Here is a 25,135-nt window from a genome sequence, read left to right as displayed (position 1 = left end):
TAACTCTTAGCTTTTGTGTCTGATTAAACCTTCATGTAGCAAACCAGTTCTTTACTGGTATTAATAATTTTATGAGCACTGCATTCAGACTGTACTGGGGATATCCAGTACACAACCACAAAGGCTGAAAGCCTGTTGATTCATACAACTGTGATCAGTGACCAGAACAGGTACTTGCAGGCATCCAACTTAGCAACATATAATGCCCACTTGTGGACACACATTCAGCAATCCAAAGGCTTGGCTAGACTCAGTAAGTAGATTGCACACCTGGTTGAACCCAAAATATGAAACATTATCACGATATTACTTCTGGGTAGTTGCAGTAGGTATTAAACAAAGACAGAACCCGTTTAGAGGAAAGGAAGAACATACATCTTTATCAGCGTCCACTTACAAAAGGTTATCTTCCCTATTGCTCAAATGTTACCTGATAAATGTCCTGGTAACTCTCAATATTTTCACTGCGGGTGGCACATTTGTCATCGTTGAGGTGGCGGGCAGAGTAGGGCACAGATGGGAACTACTCCTACACACTGGCGTTGACATATGAGCAGCGGGTCGGACCAGACAAGCACGTGTTTGATTGATAACCCCTCGTGCGTACATCTTAACTACCGAGAAGCTGAACTCATGTGCAACGCTGGAATGTAATGAACTACAAGAAGCTTCATAGGTATACAAAAAGTAAGATTACCCCGCATTACTTGGGTAAAACTGTTGCAACGGCAACCACTCTCTCTGCCAACTTTAAATCATACCTCCAAGCTGGTATATGAAGCCTTTTGTGCTTACACGCGGGGGGGGGGATAACTCAATGAAACAGCATTGTGTGATGTAGCAGATAGCACATTCCTGATTTGTGGTAGAGTATCAGCTACTTGAAGGTAGTATGCCCACTTTAAAATCAACTTGTCAAATGTGACAAGGAAGATCCAGTAATTAGTACATATTGTCATTCCCTGAAAATAGATGTATTCAGACAACTCATACCTATACTGATCTGCACATTCATCACGACCCATTTAAATCTATTCTTTGTTGTATGCTTTTTTTATTGCCGTTTTGGAACCCTTCCACAGGCTGCACTGTACACTTGTCATGTGTGCATTCAAATTTATTAAAAACCTGTAAGATAGAACAGTAGGTGTATGTGAAGGGTACATCCGTGTGCTTTCAGAAAGAAAAACACCACCACCAGTTTACGGGAGGCTCGCATGTTACTGTGTGTGGGCAAGCTGAGAAGAACGGCTCGAGCGAATACAAGAAAAGATACAATGCAACCCTTGTATGGATCTGACGCATTGTAAAAAGGTGTCCCTCGGCTGCTCTGCATCTACTTTTAAAGCGCTCCAAGTTGGGGAAAGCTTAACATAAGGACAATCTTCTCACATCATCAGATTAACGTTTTCTCTTCTTTTGATGCCTAAATATCAGCGACATCACAAACTTTACTTTGTGATTGACGTGAGCCAAAGCACACTTCCAGTATTGCTCATACCTAGAGGACAAAAAACAATTTTATTTCCAAATCTTTAGATATGATGGCTGCTGAGGGGAGAAGTTCACCCTCCAAGGTTTACTCTCTATAATCACACAGATGGAGCCAGCCAGGGATTGTAAAGGTAAGCTAACCCAGTCCCAGCAATTTTTCCACACACAGCAATCTGTTTGGTTTGTTTGCTGTCTCTTCAGGACTGTGGGTTTTTTTCCCCCCCCACTGTTTTGACAGCCTACCATCTGCTTCAGAGCCAATCTCGATCTCATATACCTTTCCCCAGTCTGTATTTACTCGGCTGACAGGACTTCAAGTTTGGGACTAAAGATAATCAGTAATGATAGTTTGACTGAAGTGTACGCGCAAATGCTGACACGTGTTTGAGGCGATGATTGGAATAAACCACGACAAAAATAATTTTAATAAAATATTGTATTTAATGGCAGAAAGGAAGAAAACATGCTCTGATGACCTCCACCTGAAATTCAGTCAAAAAGGGCAGAAATCAATGAAGAAGTTTAAGATTCAAAAATAGCTTATGGTTACAAAGTCAGTGCTAAAAAAAAGACATAAGATACAATAGGCTAGAAAAAGAAAAGAAACCAAAAAAAGCTATACTATAATAATATATTTGTGCTACAATATCTGCAGTTAAACCGCTCCACCCTCATTTTTTCCCCAAAGGATATGACACAATAAGGATACAAATGGTTCTGCTGGGCCACAATATCAAGCCTTGGTATCTTGAATAGATAAAGTGTAAACATAATTGTGAAGCGAAAACACCATTGCAATAAACATAAGGCTTGTTCTATATATGCACAGTGGCATCATGAGAAAAGGCAAATCATTTCCATATTATCATTTCATCACCATATCATCGCTCACCTGCTGACTTCACCTCTGTTTTGGCCCTCTCTTGGTAGCTGTGTTGTCTTGTTTCGGTCTTGCAGATCGAGCAAATTGCTGAGAATTGTAGAGTTAAGGTCTGGGGCAGCAAATATTTTCAATTCTATGTACTACTGCAATCTATAATTCATTAATTATCTCACAGCCATGGAGTGTCATTTATTTCTGAACTTGCACAGAGCAGCTTTAGGCCACATCGGCCTTCTTCCTTGTGACACTCACTGCCTCATGAATTTAATCTGAGTAAAGGTCTCAGCTATTTGTTCATAAATGCCAGAAGACTTCTGGCCAAAATTGACCTTATAAGAGTTTGGGTCTCTTGGTTTCCTGAGGTTGCCTCACTTACTCAGTGACATAACCATAATCATACAGACTGATAAACAGTTCACCTCACGTAGCAGGTTAAATAAAGAGAAGAGATCCAAATGTGTGGAAGACTGTGACCGGAGTGTTTTTGCTAACAAACCTCAGACTAAAACATATGAGGATTTTATGCCGGGTTTTCTTCAAGCTTACTAATTTTTGCAGCTCTTGGTAAGTGCCATACTGCAGTCTCAGGCAAACTGAAAAAAAATCATGACAGGGAATTCAAACTGGGACTGGCTGTCCTCTGCCTAAAGATATCTGTACCTGAATGAACCTCTGTTCACTTTCTGATACTGCAAACAGACTAGAAAAATATCACATTTAAGCTATGAGTACATGCTTATTTCATTTTACAACAAACGTACGCAAACAAGCCAATCCAGGAAACATTTCTCAGAATAAAGGACTAATTATACAATAATAATTGTAGCGTATAACTTAATATCCAGAGCAAAATTTGGGATTAAAAATCTTAACATTTTTACAGTAGCAGTAATTATATAAATAATTTTTGGGAAAACTTAATTTTTTGCTCAGAGTTGGATGAGAACGTTGACACCAAGCTTATCAGTGTAGCCAGCAGCCACTGTGAATGGTGCAATAGCAAGTGGCACAGCTGTTTGTTATTACCTGGTTGGCCCTTGCTTTATGCTAAGCTAATCTTACTGGCAGCCTCCATCAAATTAGTTTTTAATCAAACAGACTTGAAAAGGCACAGCATTACACACAAGAGGAACCAATAAATGCAATCTCAAAGAGTCAAGCAGCTGAGATTGACACAGAGATCAGAAATGAAGGTGAAAGGTAACAAAGTTAACATGTCAACTTCAGGTCAGCCTGCCAAGTGAGCTTCTCCCAACACTGCTGTTGCTGCTTGGACTGCTCCATCAACTGAGAAGACTTCTTTTAATCTTTTATTGCATTATATTCAGATTTTAATTTATTTAGATTGAATTTTTTTTAATTTCCTATTTATTTAGCTCCCACTGAATGTTTTTTTTAAGTTTTCTGAGCTACTTTGTATTTGGATATGTAGCAAGGTCAGTTCTCCTGCTTTGGAATAACGTCCAAACTTTTGGAATAAATAAAGTGCATTCCCATACTGATATCTTCTGACATAAAAAATACCGGCAACCAAAAAAAAAGACCATCCCACATTTTACTAATCACATAGTGGCTAAAATATTATAAATATGAATAAAACTGAATTGATACTGAGAGACAAATTTTATCCTCTTTTTTATTTTTCCTGCAACACAGCTGAATGCAGGACAACACCTGAAGTAAATTATGCTGCAGACATCTCTGTTCACTCTTTGAGCTGAAAGACTAATATGCTGTCGACAAGCTAATTGGGTGCAGGATGCACATTAAAACACTATCAAAGTCAATAGCCTTGTTCCATTAAACAAGTTCAAATGTTGATGCATGGTTATCTCTGGAAAGAGGAAGAAAAACAGGTGGTGGTTCAGAGCTGCCAGATATTAGACCATATCCTCCTGAAGGTACCGAGGACCAAAGCCAAAAGCACATCTGTGAAAGCAAGTGCCCACTTGATAAATCATCTCTCAACTACCCCTTGATGTCTGTACCATTTTCTGCACGTTCACTTACATGTCATAGCCACTTAGATCACTTCCTTCTGTTTACCATGTTTTTACCTGCACTGTATTGTTATGCTAAATAATGCACACTAATGGTTACGTTTTTAAATCCAAACAAATATCAGTGCAACCTGAATTCACACGTTGTCTTTGTTTCATCTGACAGAAAGGATACAACAACCAGAGGTTTGTCATAAAGTACGTAGCCGTTGGTTTCCTTCAGGGCTTTCTCTGCACTCTGCACACTGGGGAGTCCGACGAAGGCCTGCCCTTTCATCCGCCCCTCCTTCATTAACACAATGTCAAACCTATGGAACAGGAATAAAGACACATCATTATCATTCAAAGCTTGTGGCCTGGTCGACTCAACGTTAAGCTCTGGCTTTTCAGCGTTACAAAAGGAAAATGTTATCTGCTCCTGCGAGCTCATAAAACAGCGGCTGTCGGCCATGCATTAGTGAGACCCAGCAACCTGCAGGTTTTTATTCCAATTAATTGATTCAACTGAGTCGATATTTAGCTGGTAGAATAATTGAAACTCTGTATTAAAGTGCAGTCTACTACCAAAACATTAGGCATGTCTAACTACACTGAACACAACATGTCTATCCAGCACACAGTGAAACCTGAAACACTGAATCTCTCTTCTTCATTTCTAATCATTTGGCAAGATCAGGTAAGCAGATGGACAGAAAAAGGTAGCTGACTAAATCATTATTTTAAGGTTGACTTCATCAATATAAGTACATGTTAATGACAAACAGCTGTGTAATCACACACATTAACAATTTAAAACTGTGATGACAAAGAAATTTAGAGACGACAGAAAGCTGTCTTTAATTTTGCTGCTGCACAGCTGACTGTGAGTGAGCAGCTGCAGACAGCTGGTTAAGTTATCAAGTGACAACATTCACTCACGTTCACCTTAGTTCTCTTAGGACCAGCTTTTCTGTGCTACAGTTTATTTGAATTCACTAAAGACAAGCTGTCATTTGCATAAATCATCAATTCCCCAAAAACCTGAGATGCTGTTGAAAATACAATTAAAAACAAAAATCTCCCAATTTTCAAAACCCCCATAGTTAACTTAAAACAGGATATTAAAAAATCATATATAATATTTGAAGGTAAAAAATGTACCATTTTAAGAAAAACATTAGCTCATTTTGAATCTCCCCCCATTTATGAACGAGACCCAGAGACACTTGAACTTGACCCAGAGTGGGCACTTCACCCTCTTCTGGAACCATGGCCACAGACTTGGAGGTGCTAATTGTTATTCCCACCACTTTGCACTCAGCTGTGAATGTCTCCAGCGCAAGCGGCAGGTCACCATTTTTGGAAAACATGCACCCTGCATACCCCATATATGCATATATAAAGGTTTTAGAGCAACAGAGCTCTCATACAGACAACAACATATTTTGCATATTTCAGCAATACGATGCTAAACTGCATCCTGCACAAACATCTTTGTAGATTACTTCAGACCTTTCCCCAACTGGAAACATTTTGCAGATCATAAAATTAAAAAACATGAAAGCCAACAGGAAAATATGAAAGTTCAGGACTGTTGAGCAGCTAGAATTCTAAATCAGACAATAATGGGGCAACATTCCTCTCCCAGCAGACCAACAGCTGGTCTCCTCAGTTCCCAGATGTTTGCAGATTGTTGTTAAAGAAGAGTGAATGCGACACCATGTTAAACATGGCCCCACAACAACTTTCTTATACATGTTGCTGCCTTCAAATTCCAAATGACTCATTTTTTTCCCCTTGAAATTGAACATTTTCGCAGTTTAAACACTCAAAATGTTTTCACTGTTGCAAAAAAAGCTGGTGTTCAGAACTCTTTTTCAAAAGTGTTGAGGTCACTAATTGTTGTAAACGCCAAAGAAAAAAGAAAAAAGCCAAGCAGGTCACTAAAGTGAGAAACTGATTGGCTCGCAGAGTTGCAGTTTCCTTTTTATCACCTGAATCTGTGTTCAGAGTCCGTCCTCAACATAAGCTCGGTTTGATGACTCAGGTGGAATATTCATTTGAAGTAGTGCTGATGCACAAACATAAAAACATCCCTCATGATCTCTACATCAGTTTAGGTACTTATTAATAACACAAGACAGTGTCAGCATGAATAACTAAAAACTCTCAAGAGAAAGTGACAAATTGCTAGAGTCAAAAAATAGCTCATGAAGAGAAACTTGGGGGGGGGGGGGAGTGAATCACAAGTTGTGTTAATATGAAGTAAAGACATGATACGGAGGATTGATGTTAACATACATGTTTCTCTCCTCTTCTGACGAGAGGTTAATGTATCTCCCGTAGATGTACTTCAGCTCCTGAAGACAAATAATAAACATTAGCAGCAAAAATGATTAGGATTTTATTTATTTTTTGTGATGCATCATTACAAAATTGAATAAATATTAACCCAAAATGTTGATGACACATTTGCTTCGCACTTAATTGAGTCTCTCTGCGAACTAGAAGGCAACAAAGTAGCTTATTGGATAAATCAGCTCGACACAGCCGGGAGGTTAACGGTGGAGATTAAGGCAGCCTGACCTTCAGGTGAGCCCAGAGACGCCCACACAGAGAACACTTTCGCTGCCACCTTTTTTCTCACCTTCACCAGGGCCGTTACTCACAGCTGTGAGCTACGGCTAAGGCGGCCTGCGAATTCACTGAACAGCTTCCGTATCAAATGTAAGGGAAGAAATATCACCATTTTCCCAGGAAGCATAGGGTCAAACAGTAGTAATGTATGACATCATCCTGATATAATGCATTGCAAGAACACCTTTTATGAGGTAGTGGCACCTGTTATATGCTTTATGCAATAGCAGTTATCATCAAGCTTCTAAAACAAGACATTTTTAAAGATAACTGATGCTATGCCAATTTAATATATAGGACGATGATCCCAGACTCTCACGAAACAACTCCAGTGAACCAAACAACCGCATAAAAGTGGATCAAAGAGCTAAAATTGGACCTACCTTCTCTTCCACTTGCTTTGCAATGTTCTTCACGTATAGTCTGCAGGTCGGCTCGCCAGGTTCATAATTTTTAAACACAGACATCCTTTTTATCTCTGTTTTAAAAGAGAGAAGGAGGGGGTGCCTTGATGCAAGGTGAATTTCAAAAAAAACAGGTACAAAGGATCACAGGGCTGCCTATACCAAAAAATTTAAATAAATTCAAAGTCGTTGCAACTCAATACCATCCGCTCAATGTTTTATTTAAGACAGGATTGAGAAAGAACTAGGCTTAGAAGCTCCATGACTTTAAAGCAATGATTACATGTATGAACTTGTTTTTCAGTGTAATTGGGCATATCGTGTGTTAGCTGGTGTATACGTGCTTCTAAAAACACGGCGTCAGAGAACGTGAGACAAAGTATTGGTTGGATAGCCCAACTATTTAATAAAGGTCTACCTTTCTGTCAAATTTGCTCTCATGCCAGGGAGAAACAAAACAAGTTGTATAAAATGGTTTAAATATACATGAAAATGTGCATTTTTCCACATTTAAACCTATGTAAATGGACAGCAGAGCCAGAGGAATGTCAGTGTTTATTTGGAGGTGTGTTTTCACCTATTCAACTAAACAGCAGGATTTGAAAGCAGCTCTGCCCTGAAGCTGAATTTAAGCTAACCTGCCCTGCAAAGCCGAGTAGACCTGTAAATGATAATTCTGTCTGTGAGTCACTGGATAAATTGTAAATAATTACGATAACGGAATCTTAAAATCACAACCTCATTAGAGAAAATGACTTGTAATCATCATCATCCCTACAATCCTGCTAATGTCAGTAATGTTGATCATTTTTGGCCTTCCTGAGTAATGGAAGTTTCAAAGTTTTATATAACACACCCCAACAGCTAGACAGACAAAAGCACTGGGCCACCTACCAGATCAGTCTTTGAGCTGATGTCTTATGAGTCAGAGCGTTGGTGACTTTTAGCCACTATACGCCTCAGCACGCAGCGCCACCGTTCTGTAAATTTATGTGGCTGCCACTTTGTTGCCGACACGCTGTGGTTCCTAACCGCTTCCACTTTGCAATAATACCACTTACAGCTGATTGTAGAGTATCTAGGAAGGAACTGATCGGCGGCAACAAGTATTACAGTCAAGCTACTTTCGACTGCTCGCTTGTCACAAGGGGCTGCCGCAGTGGGAAGCTCTGCATGTTTGATGTGGCAGCTTTACGGCAGACGCTCTTCCCAACGCAACCCACAAAGGGTCTGGAATTACCTTCTGGTGGTAAACTCGGGCTGGAATTGAACCAGTGACCTTTTGCCTGCCAAGCAAACATGTGAACCACTAAAGGTAGACTGCACGGCTAGGTTGTTGATTCTACACAGGGAGAACGATGTTACTTTACTCCCTTATCTCGTCTTAAAATGTTTCAGATTAACAATATGCTGACGCTGAATGCTTTGATATTTTGCACTCAAAAAAAGGTGAGTGTAATATTAGACAGTCACAGTCAGTAGAAGCTAATTAGAAGCAGGGTTTTGCAATGGCAAAAGAAAATTCTGTTCCATATTTACCACCAACTCCTGTTTCTGTGAAGGATTTCTTTCAAGGCAGATTTTCCACAATTTGCACTTCTTTTTTGTTTTAGCCATGATGCCTCTCAGCTAACTGGCAGTTTACGCTAATATGCATTTCAAAGTATCTACTGCTTCTACTCTACTCGCATCTAAACAAAGGAGGGAATCAGAATATATTACAGCTCCTTGAAATGGAAAGCAAGGACTTTTGGAAACTGACACAGCAGCTGATGCACAATAAACTGGACCAACAGAACAACAGTTCCATGAAAAAGTGACTACTGTAATCACATAGCTAACCTAAAACTGCATTTTTGGATCGTTTCTTACTGATTGATTAATCTGGTAAGCATGAAAATGATGTGACTCAGATCCTGTGGCCTTTGCAGTGACTAGATCACACCCTGCATCACACTATGCATTTTATCCTTACAAAGACTTTGAATCGATGACATGCTGATAGCACGAGGTGGCCCAACCCCTTTACTAAGAGACTTTGTTGCCTTTTCCTTTAATCTGTCACATTTCTGTGCGTTACATTTACCATCTCTTGACAGCCGTCCTTTCTCCAGCTCCTTCCTCGAGATGACATCTGAGACGAGATCCTGCTCGTTGTCGCTGTGCTCCTCCTGCTGCTTTGATGCCTGCGTGCTGAAGTAAAGCTTCCCAAAACCTTTAGCCTCTGCTTCCTCCTCATTGCTGCTGGGCTTGATCTCGCTCTGATCCACTTGAATGGACGATGCTAAGGGAGAAAAGTGTAAGCGTGCTAAAACCTGTGTATCACATTGTTACATTAATTATGCACGTATTTCTCATGTGCCACTAGGTTAGATCTGCTCAACCGCTTTATGGTATCAAAAACAGGAGGATGACACTCTCCCTCTAGCACAGTTGAGGTTTTCAAAGTGTTTACCAGTAGCAGATGGTGAAATAATCACTTCCAAAATGTTTATCCTCTTCAGTAAACAACACCAGCTCTGGATGGGGATGGGAGGGTGGAAGCAAATCCTCTTGGTCACAATTAGTTTAACATATTGATATTTAAATTTCTAACTGTGGCATCAGTATAATCCGAGTTGGAAATAATGATTTCTTTGTCGGGATTAATACAACAGGGTTTCATAAGGCAAAGAAATAATGAAAAAGGTGGAAGGTTAAACTTGGTGGCGCTGACTACTGGAAGACGAGCAAACATAAGCACATTCAGTCTCTGTGAAATAAAGAACTGTAATCAAAATTCCCTCCTGTTTTGCAAACATGAGTTTGAAAGGCGGTGGAAGGATAACTCTTTTGAGGAGCACATGAATGCACACACACACACACACACACACACACACACACACGTTGTAGATGGAATTACTAAGAGCAGTGAGCCTCTACAAATCCGAGGAGGGTGGGGGGAGTTGTCACCCACGCAAGGTGTATGTGTGTGTGCACTGGAGCAAGCAGCGTTGGGGAGCTTTTCTGATACACTCTCTGCAGAGAACTAGATCGCTGCTTTTAAAATTATCCTTCTCCTTATCTACCCCCACCTCCCCTTTTCATTTAAATAGCTTGTTTATCGGATCCCACACCTCCACTTCCCCAAAACAAGACTAATCCAAAAAGCCACCTGTCATAGTTTATCTTTCCCCTGCCTTTAGGAAATCTTTTGTGTTTGACTTTGAGATCTATTTTACTTCGCAGGGACTTGCCAGAGAGTGAAGTTGTAGCTAGAGAGCAGGGAGATAAGGCAAACAGGGAACTGCACAGCTGACAAGTAACACAGACTGTGCCCTCAATGACATTTGCTCATACAGATAATGGTTAAACCTTTTTGGTGGCAGTTTCTACCGTGATATACTGCTGTGTAACACTTGGCTGCGACTTCGTCCATGGTGCGGGCTTTAACTTATGTCAATAGGAACATCAAAACACCTCCTGCATCAGTGTGATAATAAACATGATGTATAGTAATAACTAAATCCCTACACTGCCTCAGCTGCACAGAAGGACATAAGCAAACCCATCTTTAAACTTTTGCGATATATTTGGAGACTGCAGCATTGGTCTGATTTATCTTAACGGTAACTATAAAAGTAGCTTTTTGCATGTCTTAATACAACTTAGCCTTTGTTTCTCACATGCTAGAGATTTAACAATTTTCCACATCTGTCGCTCAGTACACATGTGGATTTTTTTTTTTTTTTTTTTTTTTTTTAAATAAATAGAGGGGGAAAAGCAAACTTCGGGTAGGTCATCCACATAAAGAACGCCGGTGGGTTGATCCCTGACTTCTCCAATCCACATGCTGAAATATCCGTGGCCAGGACATGGACAATACAGCCATCAGCATGTGTCAATGACAGAAAGTGCTTGAAAGCTATGTGTGATCATGGTTAACTAGCACAATCAACATTGGAAACTGACTAATTAACATTGCATCATTACATAGTTGTCATGGCTGCCACTTCTCATTTCTTAATGATGTCATATTTTAACACTGCTTATGCTAATTTAAAACACAACTTTCATCATTCACTTTTATTCATGCACGTGCTCTCTGTCGAACATGCACACACATTCATTGGTGCACTGGAGAGCAGCTCTGGGTTAGGATCTTGATCAGAGGTATTTGACATGCAGACTGGAAGCAGCCTGGGATCAAAGAATCAACCTTCCGATTAGTAGATGACCTGTCCTACCTCCTTCTACAGTTTCTGCTCTTCACCTTTACCACATTTCTACATCCTCATAAAGTTTATTAGTAACTCACTGAGAGCTCTATAGCTCTGGCAGCAGGTTGGAAGAAGCAAATTATAGAGATCATATTTTATTGTTGGAAGTAGGGCTGCTCAATTAATCGAATTTTAATCACGATTACGATCTGGGCTTTCAACGATCATTAAAAATGACTGAGCCGATTATTAGCCCCTCCCTCATTTATCTGCGACACCTTAAAGGCCGGTCCGTGAAAATATTGTCGGGCATAAACCGGTCCGTGGCGCAAAAAAGGTTGGAGACCGCTGATTAAGGGGACCCGAGGGAAGCTCGGAAAGCTAAGCAGAAGTTATTTGGAGAGTGACTGCCGTTGGTTGAAAAGAGTTTAAAAAAAAACAACTTCAGTGGTGTTGCACACTATTTTATATTATTTTTTTAAAGTCATTGTTAACCCTTTAAAGCCGGTCCGTTTTGCGTAACTATTTTTAAATCCCTGTAGAACCTGAACCGTGTAAGCTAGCGCAATAATTTGTTTTGCATATGAAACCGGAGGAGTTGTACTTACATCTGATGCCATCAGCTTGTCCTCGGTCACGGTTTCGTTCCACATATAGCTTTGCAAAAATTGCATAAAAAGCGCTTGCAGGAACAAAAACATAATATTCCAGAAACACGCTTTGCCGTTCCTATCAGCTGTTCGTAACACTTCCCACTGAAATTATGCACATGCTGTTTTCTTTGCAAATTTGCATCATAGGATTGTTTTTTGTTTTTCCTGCAGTATATAAAAATTGCTGTATCTCCAAAATAAAACTATGAAGACACTCAAAATAAATTTCCTGTGGTGGGAAACTATTTTTTGCAACTTTTTTTGTATTTAAAGTTTTGAGGGATAAACCTCTTAAACTTCTCCAAGTAGAAATATATGTAAACAAAACAAAAGCGATTTTCAATTTTTTTTTGTAGTTTATTGCACTTTTTTGCAATTTATGTAATTACTATGCACTTAATGCATCCATATTATTAAAATATGGGCTATAACAGTTGTATTGATGTATAGCAACTTGAAATGCTCCCACAAATGGCACTACAGCATGTAAAAAAAATAAATAAAAATAATATAAGCTCTGGTGGACTTGGTTCTATGGTAGATCTTAAAGGGTTAAATAAATATCGTCAAATAATCGTGATCTCAATTTCAGTGAAAATAATCGTGATTATCATTTTTGCCATAATCGAGCAGCCCTAGTTGGAAGTATTAAATCCACCTTTAGCAAAGGTCTGTATATCCCTCTTTGGAATCGCACTAAAAGTTAAGCAGCGATTAAAAGTAAAAATAAATAAATATCTTGTGATAATTAAGCACAAGCATTTGGATGGTACCTTAAAATGTAAATAAATTAAAAACAGATAATTTACTGTGAAATGATCCTTGTCATTCTGTAATCCTTTAATCATATTATGTTACATTGATCATCGTCTGTGCCTCAAGCTTTCATGTCTTGTGCATAACTAAACACAAACTAATTACGGTCTTGCAAAGCCACCTGTGGTTGATGGACGACTTCTTCTATCTCAATTTCCTTTTCAAACAGTAACTCTGGCTGAACTGTATCTTTCCAGCGTCATCAGTACAACTTAAATAAGTTCAGTCAAGAGAAGGACCAACAATAACTTTGATAACTGGGACAAAAAGTCTCAATTTCATTTTTGTACCTTTTTTGTTACCATTTCTGTGAAACAGTTATTTTTACCCTTCAACAATGGCAGGCTCCTTTATCTCAGCTCTGTTTGTCCTTTTCAAAAAAAACAAAACAAAAAAAACCCATCATGAATTTCTACAACTGATTAACTACTCTAAACTTCCTCCTGCTTTCCTCTTTATATTACTCGAAACTGAATATCTCTCGATCTTCAGTTTCAGAGGCATCAGCTTGGAAACTGTCATGACTCAACAAAAAAGCTCAATCCAGTAAAACTAGCCAACATAATTGACAGCAGAAATTGTGGGAGGGAGGATTACCTTTGCCTTCGTCGTCTTCAGGCTGAGCTGGCCTACTTCCTTCAACAGCAGCTGCTACATCCGGAGCTGAAATGCGGAACTCAATTTTCCTCGGACCGGCGGCGTGGGGCTGCTCAAACACATCCGAGGGCTGCAGAGTCGCAGCACTGAGGACAACAAAGACAATCACTGCTACCCTCTACTGCAATCTCTAAAAATAACCTACAATAAAACTGAGCTCCTGAGCCCCTTACGGTTCAGGATATTTTGTTCTGGTCAACCTGAGATATTTCCCAGTCCACAAACATGTGGCCAGGAGACTGTGTGTTTGTGTATATTTATAGTTTAGTAACAGAGTTTGTGGCCTGTCATTAAGGGAGTGTGTGAGTGTGTGATGCTGAAACAACAAGTCTCCAAGCCGCACGAGGCTGTGTTTATGAGGAAGACTTATTATCTGGAGGTTTTTGCCCTCTCTCTTTAGCTGCCTGTGAATACTGTCCTGAGATGAGCTATGCGTGAGGACTGTGACATGCATGAGTGCCTTTGGTCTACCTCTGAGAGTCTGGCTTGGGAGCATAGAGTAGATCCTTGATCCTGGGCTTCTTTCGTTTTGAAGCTGTTTTTGGTCTCAAGGGTCGCTTGCATGCTTGGTTGACCAGGCCCATCAGACGAACAATCCTGAAATAAACCAAGCATAGGGAATAAGGGGGAAATCGTCCAACTTGGTCCAAAAAATAAAAAATAAAAAAATCTATGAAGCTAGTACTGTAATCACACATTTGCAAATGTATATGGATAGTTAAATATCTGCTGTAATCAGATTTAGAAATGTATAAAAAAAAAAAATTCTCTAAATTTATATTCTGATTTGTAAATGTGCAGAAGGATCATTGATTTTCCAGGTCTCTGGAGCTCAGCTGGAGGGCTGGGACATCACTTTGGTGATTATCTTCTATAACACGTCAGTCTAAAATCATCCATAGGTGGTCAACTAGGGAGGAGACCTGGTGACCGCAAAGACAATAGTATATGATTCACACTAGTTTTTTTTTTACTCATCAGACCATTCAGCATCCTCAGACCCTAACACTGGAGGCACAGCCGTTCTGGAAGATACCACTCCCATCAGGACAGGAATGTTTCATCACACCATAAAGGTGATCACTCAGAGCAACTTCATATCGATTGGCAGTGACCCAAACCATGCCAGTATCATTCCACTGACAGCCAGCCAACGCCGTCGATGTAAGGTTCAAAGATTCATATTTGCCCTTTAGTTTGTCACCTGCTGCTAAAGTGGAGCAAAAGTCAGACACGAAAATCTTTGCATTTACACAATTGTGGATCTACACGAGCTTTCTGCATATTTAGAAAATATGACAGGGAGTGAGATACAGATGTGAAAGTCTCCACACACGTTTGCAACTAATCTTTTCTCTAGAAAGATTAATACTGATGTATGATATGTTAATACGCCGGCATGACCGTTAGCTATGATGAGGTGCAAAACTATCTGAAAGCCAGTCTGACTGTCTCAAACAGTGTTTGTGCTGCACTCTGTCGTCGCCTCACCTCTCTTTGTCTTCGTCGTCTCCACTCTCATACTCGGATTCTTCCTCGCTGCTCATTTCCATCTCCTCCTCTGGTAAAGGGGGATAATCGGGAGGGAAGGGAGGAGGCATGGGGATGGGTGGAGCAGGAGGCAGGAGTTCAAACTGCGGGAAAGAAAATTACATGGCTTAGCATACAAATGGGAGAAGCGATGGCTGATTTTGATTTTAAATTAAATACAGATATTTTAAATTCGACAACAGTCAAAGGAGACGACTTTACAGTACTAAAAACAACAATTATTTTTGCAGTTGAGCAACCTGACGACCAGCTTCTAATAACTAATAAAATGTAAGAAAATGAGCGCACAATAGAACCAACGTGTCAGAGGAAAAAAGGAAACTCCTAGCACAGCTGGACACAGCATTCCCGGACATTTTGCATGAGAGAGGATCTCTCCCTTCACATCCTATCAATTGTTTTTTTTGTCTATGACTTTGACATTTTGAACATTGGAATTTCCTTGAATATTGAGCATCATTGCTCTGCTTCTGAACCACCATGTCAGTTACATACAGTTAAATGTAAAGTTTCTGTTGTATTCTCTGTCTCTGCTGTTTTTGCTGCTTTGCTTGCATGTGTACAGTATATGAACCCTTTTGTAATCACTAAGGCTGGAAAAGACGAGTGAAAGCCTGACTTTAATAATTAACGGACCCTCTAATAGCAGCAGCCTCCATCAGACCTTGGCTGTAGCTGCTTCTGACACTTCCAAATGGTTTTTGGCATCTTTTTGGACCGCTCCTCTTTACAAAGCTGTTTCAGTCCATCAATATTTCTGGGATGTTTTGATTAAACACAATTCCTCAGGTCATGCCACAGAATGAAAACCGAGTTAAGGTCAGGTCTCTGTCTTGCGAGTTTCATCCTTTTAACCATCCTTCTGTTGATCTACTCGTGTGCTTTTTGTCACTGCCCTGTTGCATCACCCAACCTCCCCTGAACTTCAGGGCATGGACTTCTTGCCTGCATTTCTCCTGTAAAATTCATTATTCCTTCAATGATAGCAAAGGAAAGTGTTTTGGGACAGGCGGTTGATTTTCTTTTCTCTTTTCCTATTTTGCAAACCTTTTTTGTGGACTGTAGCGCTTTGGGGTGTCCTTCCATTAACACAATTCTTTCTCAGCACTTTTCTAACAGTTGAGACATCAAAAAGGATTTCACAAGTTTACCAAGAGATTTCTGCAGGTACTTTTATGTTACCCTCGGGTTGTTTTTTCACTTCTTGCAGGACTGCACACTGTGTTCTTGTGTGATCTTTGCCCACTCCACTTCAGCTAAAGTAGCAACCTGTCCTGAATTTGTCCTATTTGTATGCACTTTGCAGACTGATGAGCACTCAGGTCTTTAGAACGGCCGTTGCAGCCTTCTCCAGCTTTGGGTATAAAGCCTGCTGTGATTTTGTTGAGGTATGGTTCATGCCAACCAATCATTTGAGGGAAGAGCAGCACCTGCATCTGCTTTACTGAAACACCAAACTCAAAGTAGTTTTTGGAGAAGTTCTGAATGTGAATATTTACTCATTAGTTTTCCCTGTTTGTGTATTATTAGTTTACTCAGACTGTGTCTGAATAAAGTTCTCATAAAATACCTTTTATGAGTACTCAGTGTAGAAATACTGATCATACCAAAGTGTTCCTGCATCTGAAAGTGTGACGTGAACACATGAAAGTTCTGATGATTAATAAACAAGCTAACTAGTACATTTGTATATTTATATGTGCATTTTGACAAAAAAAAGAATATGAACTATGAATGAAAAGAAAGTAGGAATATTTTGGCTGATCTGGGAAAAGTGCTCACATTTACTGCTCAAACATGTTCTTTTTACATTTAAAAACTTTCAGTCTCCGTATTTGGGAAAGTCAAAAAGTTAAGGAAAGGTAGGGATCTATAGTTCTGCTCATCAACCTAAAGACACACAGCTGAGTGTTACTGCCTTAACAAGCTGTCTAACTCTCAGAAGTACATTTTGTGAAACATAACACCTGCTTTTATAAAAAATAAAAATAAAAAAAAAAATCTTCACATTTACACACTTGGAAAGAGCTTTACATTCAGTGATGGTGTACAGAAGCTTACCATGGGTGGTCTGGCTGTGATTGGGCCAAAAGGACATGGCAAATTCATCTTGTTCATCAGATGAAGTACCTGTATAGTTTGAGATACGAGTTTGAGAACAGTGAAAATTCATAGCACAGGCTGGGGGGAGAGAGCAGGTAATATAAATATATATTGCCGCTCTCAAACAGGCAGCCGGAAACTCGGGCTCCATATGTAAAACAGATTTCCAGGCTTTCGCATACAAATACGAGGATCAAGGTGAGATTGAGGCTCGAGTGAGATGCCTACAATGAGGCAGAGCACCGGGAGAGCTTCTCCGAAACACACTAGCACCACCAAGCTGCTGACACGGGGAACAGCAGCAATTAAAATCCAGGCAGCGCGGCTCCCAGGGAAATGTTAAACCCATAACTCATGCCGCCCACTTATGGTTTATTATTAATACTTGCTTCCCAAATTGAGATTTAAAAGGCAAATGTTTGCTGTTTGATCTTTAAGAGCCTGGATGCAGTTCAAAAACCTCTGGGACACTTATTCCAGAATCATATTCCTATTTTACAATATAAATGTACGGACTCGAAATGCTGTCACATTAGCTTGAGTTTTTTCTTTCCTGCACTAATTCCCACTTACCAAAAATGAACACAGGGACATCATTATTATGGCCAGCATCTGCGCATCAAGGTAAAATAACAAATAAAACCACACAAAGGAAGCTGTGTTTACTCACTTGAACATAAAACTTTGGCACGCTCATGAGGGCGTGTGTTATATTTGTCAGAATGCCATTAGAGGGTGGTGGATATAAATATTTCAAAGTGGGATTTGATTGAAACTTCAACCTGTAGGAGACAAAGAGAGGGGGAAAAAAAGAGTGTTAGTTTAAACCTGCAACTCTCTGCCTTAAACACAATAAAGCCTTCACTGAAAAACAGTCACGAGAAAAAAAAAAAAGTATGGAAATTAGCGTGGAAACAACTGGCGTTTTGAATACATCTGAAGGAGCAAACACTCGATCCATTTCAAATGAGTGCATACAGATGAAGGTGATGTACTCTAAACAAATTCAGTCATTTTCTCAATTTCTATACACAAAGCAGTCAAACGGGAACGAAGCATGTACACTTCTATATTTATCTCCTTCACCTTCAAATCTAAAATTGGAATCCAGATTAAAGCACAAGTGATCCGAGTCTGCTCTGGGGAACGACAGGCGGAAACGGTCTGAAGCCAAGAAATCCTAGAAAGGACTAAACCACGCTTGGCCGGTGACCAGACAGGAAAACACCCAACCTTTAGGAATAATGTGCTCTGTACTAGCAAATCAAAAACAGTGTTTTGGGGTTACGCTGTTAGTTTATGGCTTTACGGAGCATGTCCCTTGCAGTCTCTGATTCAACTGTAAAGTCTGCATCACACCAAGGACTGCTTGAAGATCATTTTAGGCCATCTGCTCCAAGAATTAATGCTGAACCAGAAGTGACTTTTGAAGAGGATAATGATCCTAAGAACAGCAGCAAATCCACCAAAAAATGGTTTCGGCATGAGAAACGGAGAGGTAGAGGAGAAGGAACGGTCTCGTCAAAGCTCAGATTTAATCCCACTGAAATCATGGGATTAAATCATGCAAGAAAACCCTCAAACATCCTGAGAATGAATGAATATTGCATATAAATTGGTCAAAAGTTAAAGCAAGATGATGTCAGAGACTGGCAGACAATTATGTAACACGTCCCTGTTTTGTTTTTTGTTCTTTTTATAAGCACTGTTCAAAGATAATCACGCGTTTGCTTTCTCAAATACTTTTTATGGGATAAACTTCTTCACATGACTATATGTCAAAACAGTCACACATCAGTGTGTGGCCCAGGCAGTGGCCCTACCTCTTGCTAGGAGGCCTGTCATTAAGATTAAAAGCACAAGCCATTCCGTGTCAGCACAGCAAGGTTGGTCCTCGGGAAATAGATTTCTTAAGGTGCCAATCTACACAGCATGGGACAACAAATTCACCTACACTCAAGACTAATGAGCAAAGACTGAAGGTAGGAGAGAGTTATTTAATTTGCCACTAGAAACAGCAGTTAAAGGTGCGGAGGCCTGGTAAATGGTGCCTTAACAGCACTCCAACTCACCTTCGTCATCATTTGATTTAGTGAATGTAGATTCTGTTGTGTTGCGGCTTGAAGCCACGTCATCAGCAAGATGTTTTTCCCCACAAACATTTCTCCTTTGTTCCAGCGCTCAACCACAACTTCTCCAATTAGAATGAAAGCAAGCTGAAGTTAAGGACTTAACCACAGAGCCCGACCGATACTGATATTTAAGGATTTTAAAAAGTCATTCTGATCTTTTGAACCACTGTTTTTTTTTTTTTAGATTTTCCAAACATTTGCAACATGTAGTCATTTATTTACCCGACTTGACTGGATCAGCTGGTTGTTGTGCTTGTGGTTCCAAACACGTGCTTCTTGTGTTTAAAATTGAAAAACAGGGATGTTGCAAAGCGCCCTCTGGTGGGCAAACTATGAAACATCAACACTCATAATATAGTTGAAGGGTGTTTCTCCCATTTCCTCTTTACTTTTAAAACGTTCCCTTACCGACCATTATGAATGCAGCTAATATTATTGGTCGCTAGCAGCAAACAGCTAGTAGGGGTCGCCGATAAAGTCGGACTGTGGTTGTATGCCTCTCCCAGCTCAGTTTTTTCCAGTTTGCATCAATGTGAAATTTGCAAGATGATTAAAATCTCCCCTTCTGCTCTTTAATTATTAATGGCCAGGAAAAACAATACATGTTTTGCAACGCATCAGCATATGAGTCTGTCTGATTTGCACCTACTCAAACAGACTTTACTTATTTCTTCTAAAGAAAACAACGTAAAATTGTTTTCTTAATTATTAGCATATAATTTGCCACAGAACAAATTGCAAAAATGTAAATGTGTACAAAATGCAGTTCTAGCCTTTCTGCTTATACAATGATTGAATTAAGAAAATGAGCATAGCTGACCACTATTTTAGAGTCCCCTTTTTTTAAAAGCACAGATTAATGTATTTTAAATTCACTTAATATCCCTCAATGTATTATTTAGTCCATAAAAGGAACCAAAGACTAGTGAAAAACAGTGAAAAACATCAGAGTTCTCCTTCTGCAATCACATTTTTGCTGTACAGGAGATTTAAAATACGCCGTCATTGGTGAACTCAAGCTCAAAATAACCAGCAAGTGCAGCTAGCAGGACATCTCAATTTGTCCCTAATCCAACCTTTCTACAAGCTCTAACACACCTAAATGCAATATACTCGTCTAACCAGACAGCACATTCTCTCAGTTTGTGCAGACTAGTATTAGAATATGGAGCTCTTAAGTCTGGGTTGCTGTAGCAGCAGCAGCAAGACAAACTGTCAGAAATGGAGTGAAAGGTATCAAAGACCACCTGGTCCCACCAACTGGCAGGACAGACGGCCTGTCAGGCGCTCAGTGGCAGCCTGGCTATCTAATTGGACACAAGGCGTTTGACAGCTCCCAACTACAGCTCTCAGATTCTCATCCAGGTTTACTGTCAGCCAGCCTCCAGGCAGTTTCTGCATAGCCAAACTGGCAACACTCTGACCGCAGTTTGGAGAACATGTGTCACACATGCATATTTAATCGAATAAGACAGAGTTTGGGCAGGTAATGACTCACAAACTCTGGGTAATGGGAGACAGGGCCTGTCACCAAAAGGCAGAATGCAATATAGTGTTTTTGTTTTCTTTTTTTAACCCCACAAAATGGCAAAAAGAACAAAGACTAGAAATCTACAAGGTATCTAATGAATAATGCACTAGAGAATAACATCAGCCAAAAAAATAAAAATAAAATAAAAAACAAAACAAGTGATAAAAATAAAATGTTTCCTTCCCTCATGTCACACCAGCTTCATGATGACATGCTTTCATTCTTACCCGAGACTCGGTGCAACGCCCGTCTCTATGATGGGAATATTTGGCTTTTTACTCTCCTGCTTCTTCTGCTCTTGTTTGACATTTTCACCGCTACAGAAAGGCAGAGGGGAGGTTCAGACCACTACAAGGGATGCAATCATCTGCTGTTAACTGACAGAGGCATTAACAGTCCATCAATTTACATAAGAATGAAGGTCTGTGCAGCCCGGGGTTATTCAGACAGCTCACCTTTCTGACACAGGCGGGTCCTTTAGCACTGTTATGTGATCTCGGCCTTTTGCAAACTCCACAATGAGTGTCTGATCAAGAACCTCTAACTGATGGAGTCTGCTTAGAGCCTATAAAAAAAAAAAAAAGATGTTAAGGGGACTGAAAAAGACCATACAGGACAAAGTGAGAGAAAAACCAGAGGAAGTCTCAAACAAAACGCTTACCCTTGCCGCTGACTTTTCACTCCTAAACGTTGCAAAGGCTGCATGTTTCTGTGGAAATGGACAAACATGTTCAGACTGCCTGGCAACTCAAATGAATGTCAGGATGTGAGATACAGCTCATGGGATAATCGGTGAGGAGAAACGTACCAAGCGGCCCCTGTTTGAGAAGACTCTGACTGACTCAGCTCCGAAATACTTCAGGAGGTCTTCCTTCTCTTCCTCGCTGAGCTCAGCTGGTAAGTGGTGGACAAGCAGTGTTTTACTGCAGTTTGTTTGGACTGGGTCTTCATTCATTTTGCTGCAGGACAGCAGTAAGAGAAATGGCAGCAAGAGAAATGGCAGCAAGTTAAGCTCACAAACCTCCAACAGTGAGCAGCACTCACCTCCTGTGTCCAGTGATAACCACTACCTAATAAGCAACCTTTCACCTAAAAGAGCAATTTCACAGGCTAACTGGTGGTGCAATGCCTCTTGATACTGTCTGCCCCACTGATGCTTTTGACCGGCCCTATGTTCAATATCTAAATCGTTTAAATTGGTGCCAGCCTTCGCATACAATCATATATAATAGTCCTGTGACCATACGAGTAGTGAAGATTTAGGTTACACCAGATGCAGCACATCAGTCTGATACTAACGCTGATGTATTAGACTGGACATCTGACACGTGCTTCTAACAGGCTGAGCAAGCCTCTGTTCAACCCCTAGCAATCGTTAAAGACAATGAGAAATGTGCGTGACTGCAGGCTGAGGTACTAGGTTTAGGCTCATTTATAGAAAAACGTTGGTATTTATTTAAACAAATGATGCCGAATTAATTAATGAATTATGGTCATTAAAAAAAAAAAAAAAAAAAAAAAGCTGAAGTGAAGCGATATAAGACGTGCTGCTTTTTCCACTAGCAAAGCCAAGTTTAATATGCCTTTCCTCCAATAGCTGCTCTACTCCACGATGACTAAGTCCTTACCGTAATGTGCCGCTAACGCTGGTGCTACACGGAGCTAACGTTAAGCTAATTTATCTCAGCCTTTATATGTTCTGGACACTTTCGAGAACCAAAGTAAAGATTTTAAAACATAAAACAGAGTTCCGAACCGCAATAAACCTTTCTGATCAGAAACTTGCCTCCAAAACCAGCCAGTAAACAAACCCACTTCCGTATTCTCTTCTTCTTATAACGTTTGACAGCATCAGGAATGTACATTAGCGCCACCCTGTGGACTGGAGTATAAAATGCCTAACTTCTTTTTGCGAGTCCCCCTTCCTCCGGGACTCTCGTACAGAACACGCATATATGTAAATATAATTTTAAAAAGTACTAATATGTAATATTTGATAGTAATACATAGCTCACTGAAGCTTCTTTCATCACTTATTTGAAAGCTAAAGCTCTAGTGTTTATTATGAAGGAAATACCGGAAGTAGTTGGTGTAGTCATTCAGTTAGACCACTATAGAACATACACGGTAACAATAAATGGTTAGTTTTGGTCTCATGTTTTATAGATGAACTTAAATTATAGCTCGCATTCTGTATTCCTTGTTCCTCTAGTGCGCATCATTTTAATACTGATTTAAGTATTAAAATGATGCGCACTAGTGGCTTCAAGTGAAGACTGACAATGGGAGGCAAACCTGAGCAAAGCAGTCGAATTAATAAGCCGATAACGTGTTACAGTAAAGACTGACATGATACCTTCTCATTTCCCACAGAGATGGCTACTTGAAGATGCGTGTTTTTATCGCCCTCTAGTGGTTACAATGAATGACTAAATTCGTCAAGCCAAAGGTGAGAGCACGTGGACACTTCCAATGACTACCTCCAAAATACAACGACAAAAATCGAGGAAATAAACAAATACGGGAACCTGTCAGCGTGCCTGCTCATTTCGAGGTTTCTTGTGCACCCACACGTCCAGCCGATACATTACGATTTAAAAAAAGAAGAAGAAGCATATTTAAGCTTCCTGTACCAAAAAAAAAAAATCTTATTTTTTCTTTTTTTAAATTATTAAATCACAATACGTAGATATCGATTCATAGAAATTTGTTACAAAATTGCTGAAAACAATATTTTTTATGCTAATTGCTCTTTCAAAAGTACAATAAAGTACACACTTTCTTCTTCTTTCCCGGTCATGGATTCTATATCATTTAGTACAATCCATGTATAAATGCTATAAAAAAATTCAGAGGCACAATAAATTCACAGCTCTATGCAGTATAATGCGTTAGTGGTGATTTTTCACCAGCAGGTGGCATACTCACTACATCAGACTCTGATTAGTCTGACTGCTCTAAGCAGGTTCAGCAGTAACTTCCAGATTCTCCCTTAAGCCACAGTTATATTGTATTTTATTATTAAAAAAACAGTGCGATGTGATTAAAGCTAAGCGTGTTTTAATAATACAAAAAAACCTGTCTAATGTAACTGACCATTTTCTAAGAAAAACAAGTTTACAGTGTTCTTGTTTGTTTATATTGTATGAATTCTGATCTGTTACTGTCACAGAGACTCAAGTTAAGATCTGTCCTTCTCCTGTCCAGCCTCGTGAAAACATCCAGGTTCCTATCCCCACCTCTGAGAAAATCTCCCTACACCTCTCGAGGTCCCTCCAAATTCCTGGCCAAATGAGGCCTTTTCTTTGACGAGCGACGCGAGGGCATTCCTCATCAGGGGGACACAATACCCCCTTTCACCGTGGCCTGGCTCTGAAATTTCACAGGTGATGGGAGGAACGGCGGACACTCGATCCTCCCTCCCCTCTCCAGTGTAACACATCAGCCTGAGGAAGCGGGAATGTGGCTGCTGCATGGAGAAAGAGAAAAAATGCGGAGTGTGGAGCACTGACTCAGTATCTGTTGACTGTGCTGAGAGCATTATTTCAGGGACTAAAGATGCAGATTGTTAATAATTTGTGATGAAATCGTGATGTTTGACATATCAGAGGTGGCTCAATCGCACCGTTAATAAAATGCAAGCCCCACCCTACATATGGGTTTTAAGGAAAGAGGTGAAAAGCAGGGCATGGACTACTAAAACTGTAAAAGAGTTTCAGGTAGTGAGAGAGATGAAGATGAAAGGCTGTGGCTGCCTCTGTAAGAAATCTGAGGAAATGACACAATTAGAAAAAGGCCCCTGTCTTTCTCAGTAGGACATTTTAAATGCAGAGAGGCCCCCGTGGGAGATATTGATGCTCCTACTTGTCATTTAGCCAATCCTCTCATCCAGACACACTTACAGCTTTGGGATGCAGAGTAAGATTCTCATTTCAGCCCAAAAGAAAAAAAGCTTAGCAGCCTTTCAGTGATTTATTGGAAAATCAAACAGAGTCATTTGGAGACGTTAAGGCTCAATATAGAAGCAGCATGCTCCTTTTAAGTGGAGGTGTTAGATCTATTATTTTTATTTCCATCACTGCTGCACTGCTTCTCT

The 25,135-nt window shown here is 40.0% G+C and overlaps 1 protein-coding gene across 1 annotated transcript; it reads right to left on the bottom strand.

Moving 5' to 3' along the window:
* Positions 1-1,912: 1,912 nt before the first annotated feature.
* Positions 1,913-22,891, bottom strand: rnpc3 (RNA-binding region (RNP1, RRM) containing 3; the record flags this gene model as incomplete). The annotated part of the gene is given in 17 exon segments (XM_080864312.1): positions 1,913-2,241; positions 2,387-2,464; positions 4,553-4,685; positions 6,658-6,716; positions 7,377-7,471; positions 9,484-9,681; positions 13,663-13,808; positions 14,194-14,319; positions 15,214-15,356; positions 17,335-17,403; positions 18,047-18,158; positions 21,267-21,356; positions 21,495-21,604; positions 21,701-21,748; positions 21,848-21,998; positions 22,826-22,872; positions 22,874-22,891. Coding segments are annotated over 16 exon segments (1,614 nt in total). The 3' UTR covers positions 1,913-2,241; positions 2,387-2,395.
* Positions 22,892-25,135: the final 2,244 nt, after the last annotated feature.

Source organism: Rhamphochromis sp. 'chilingali' (genome assembly GCF_963969265.1).
Source record: "Rhamphochromis sp. 'chilingali' genome assembly, chromosome: 18".
NCBI classification, from domain to species: Eukaryota; Metazoa; Chordata; class Actinopteri; order Cichliformes; family Cichlidae; genus Rhamphochromis; species Rhamphochromis sp. 'chilingali'.
Note: the sequence above shows the minus strand (reverse complement) of the source record. Positions and strands in the feature narration are given on the sequence as shown.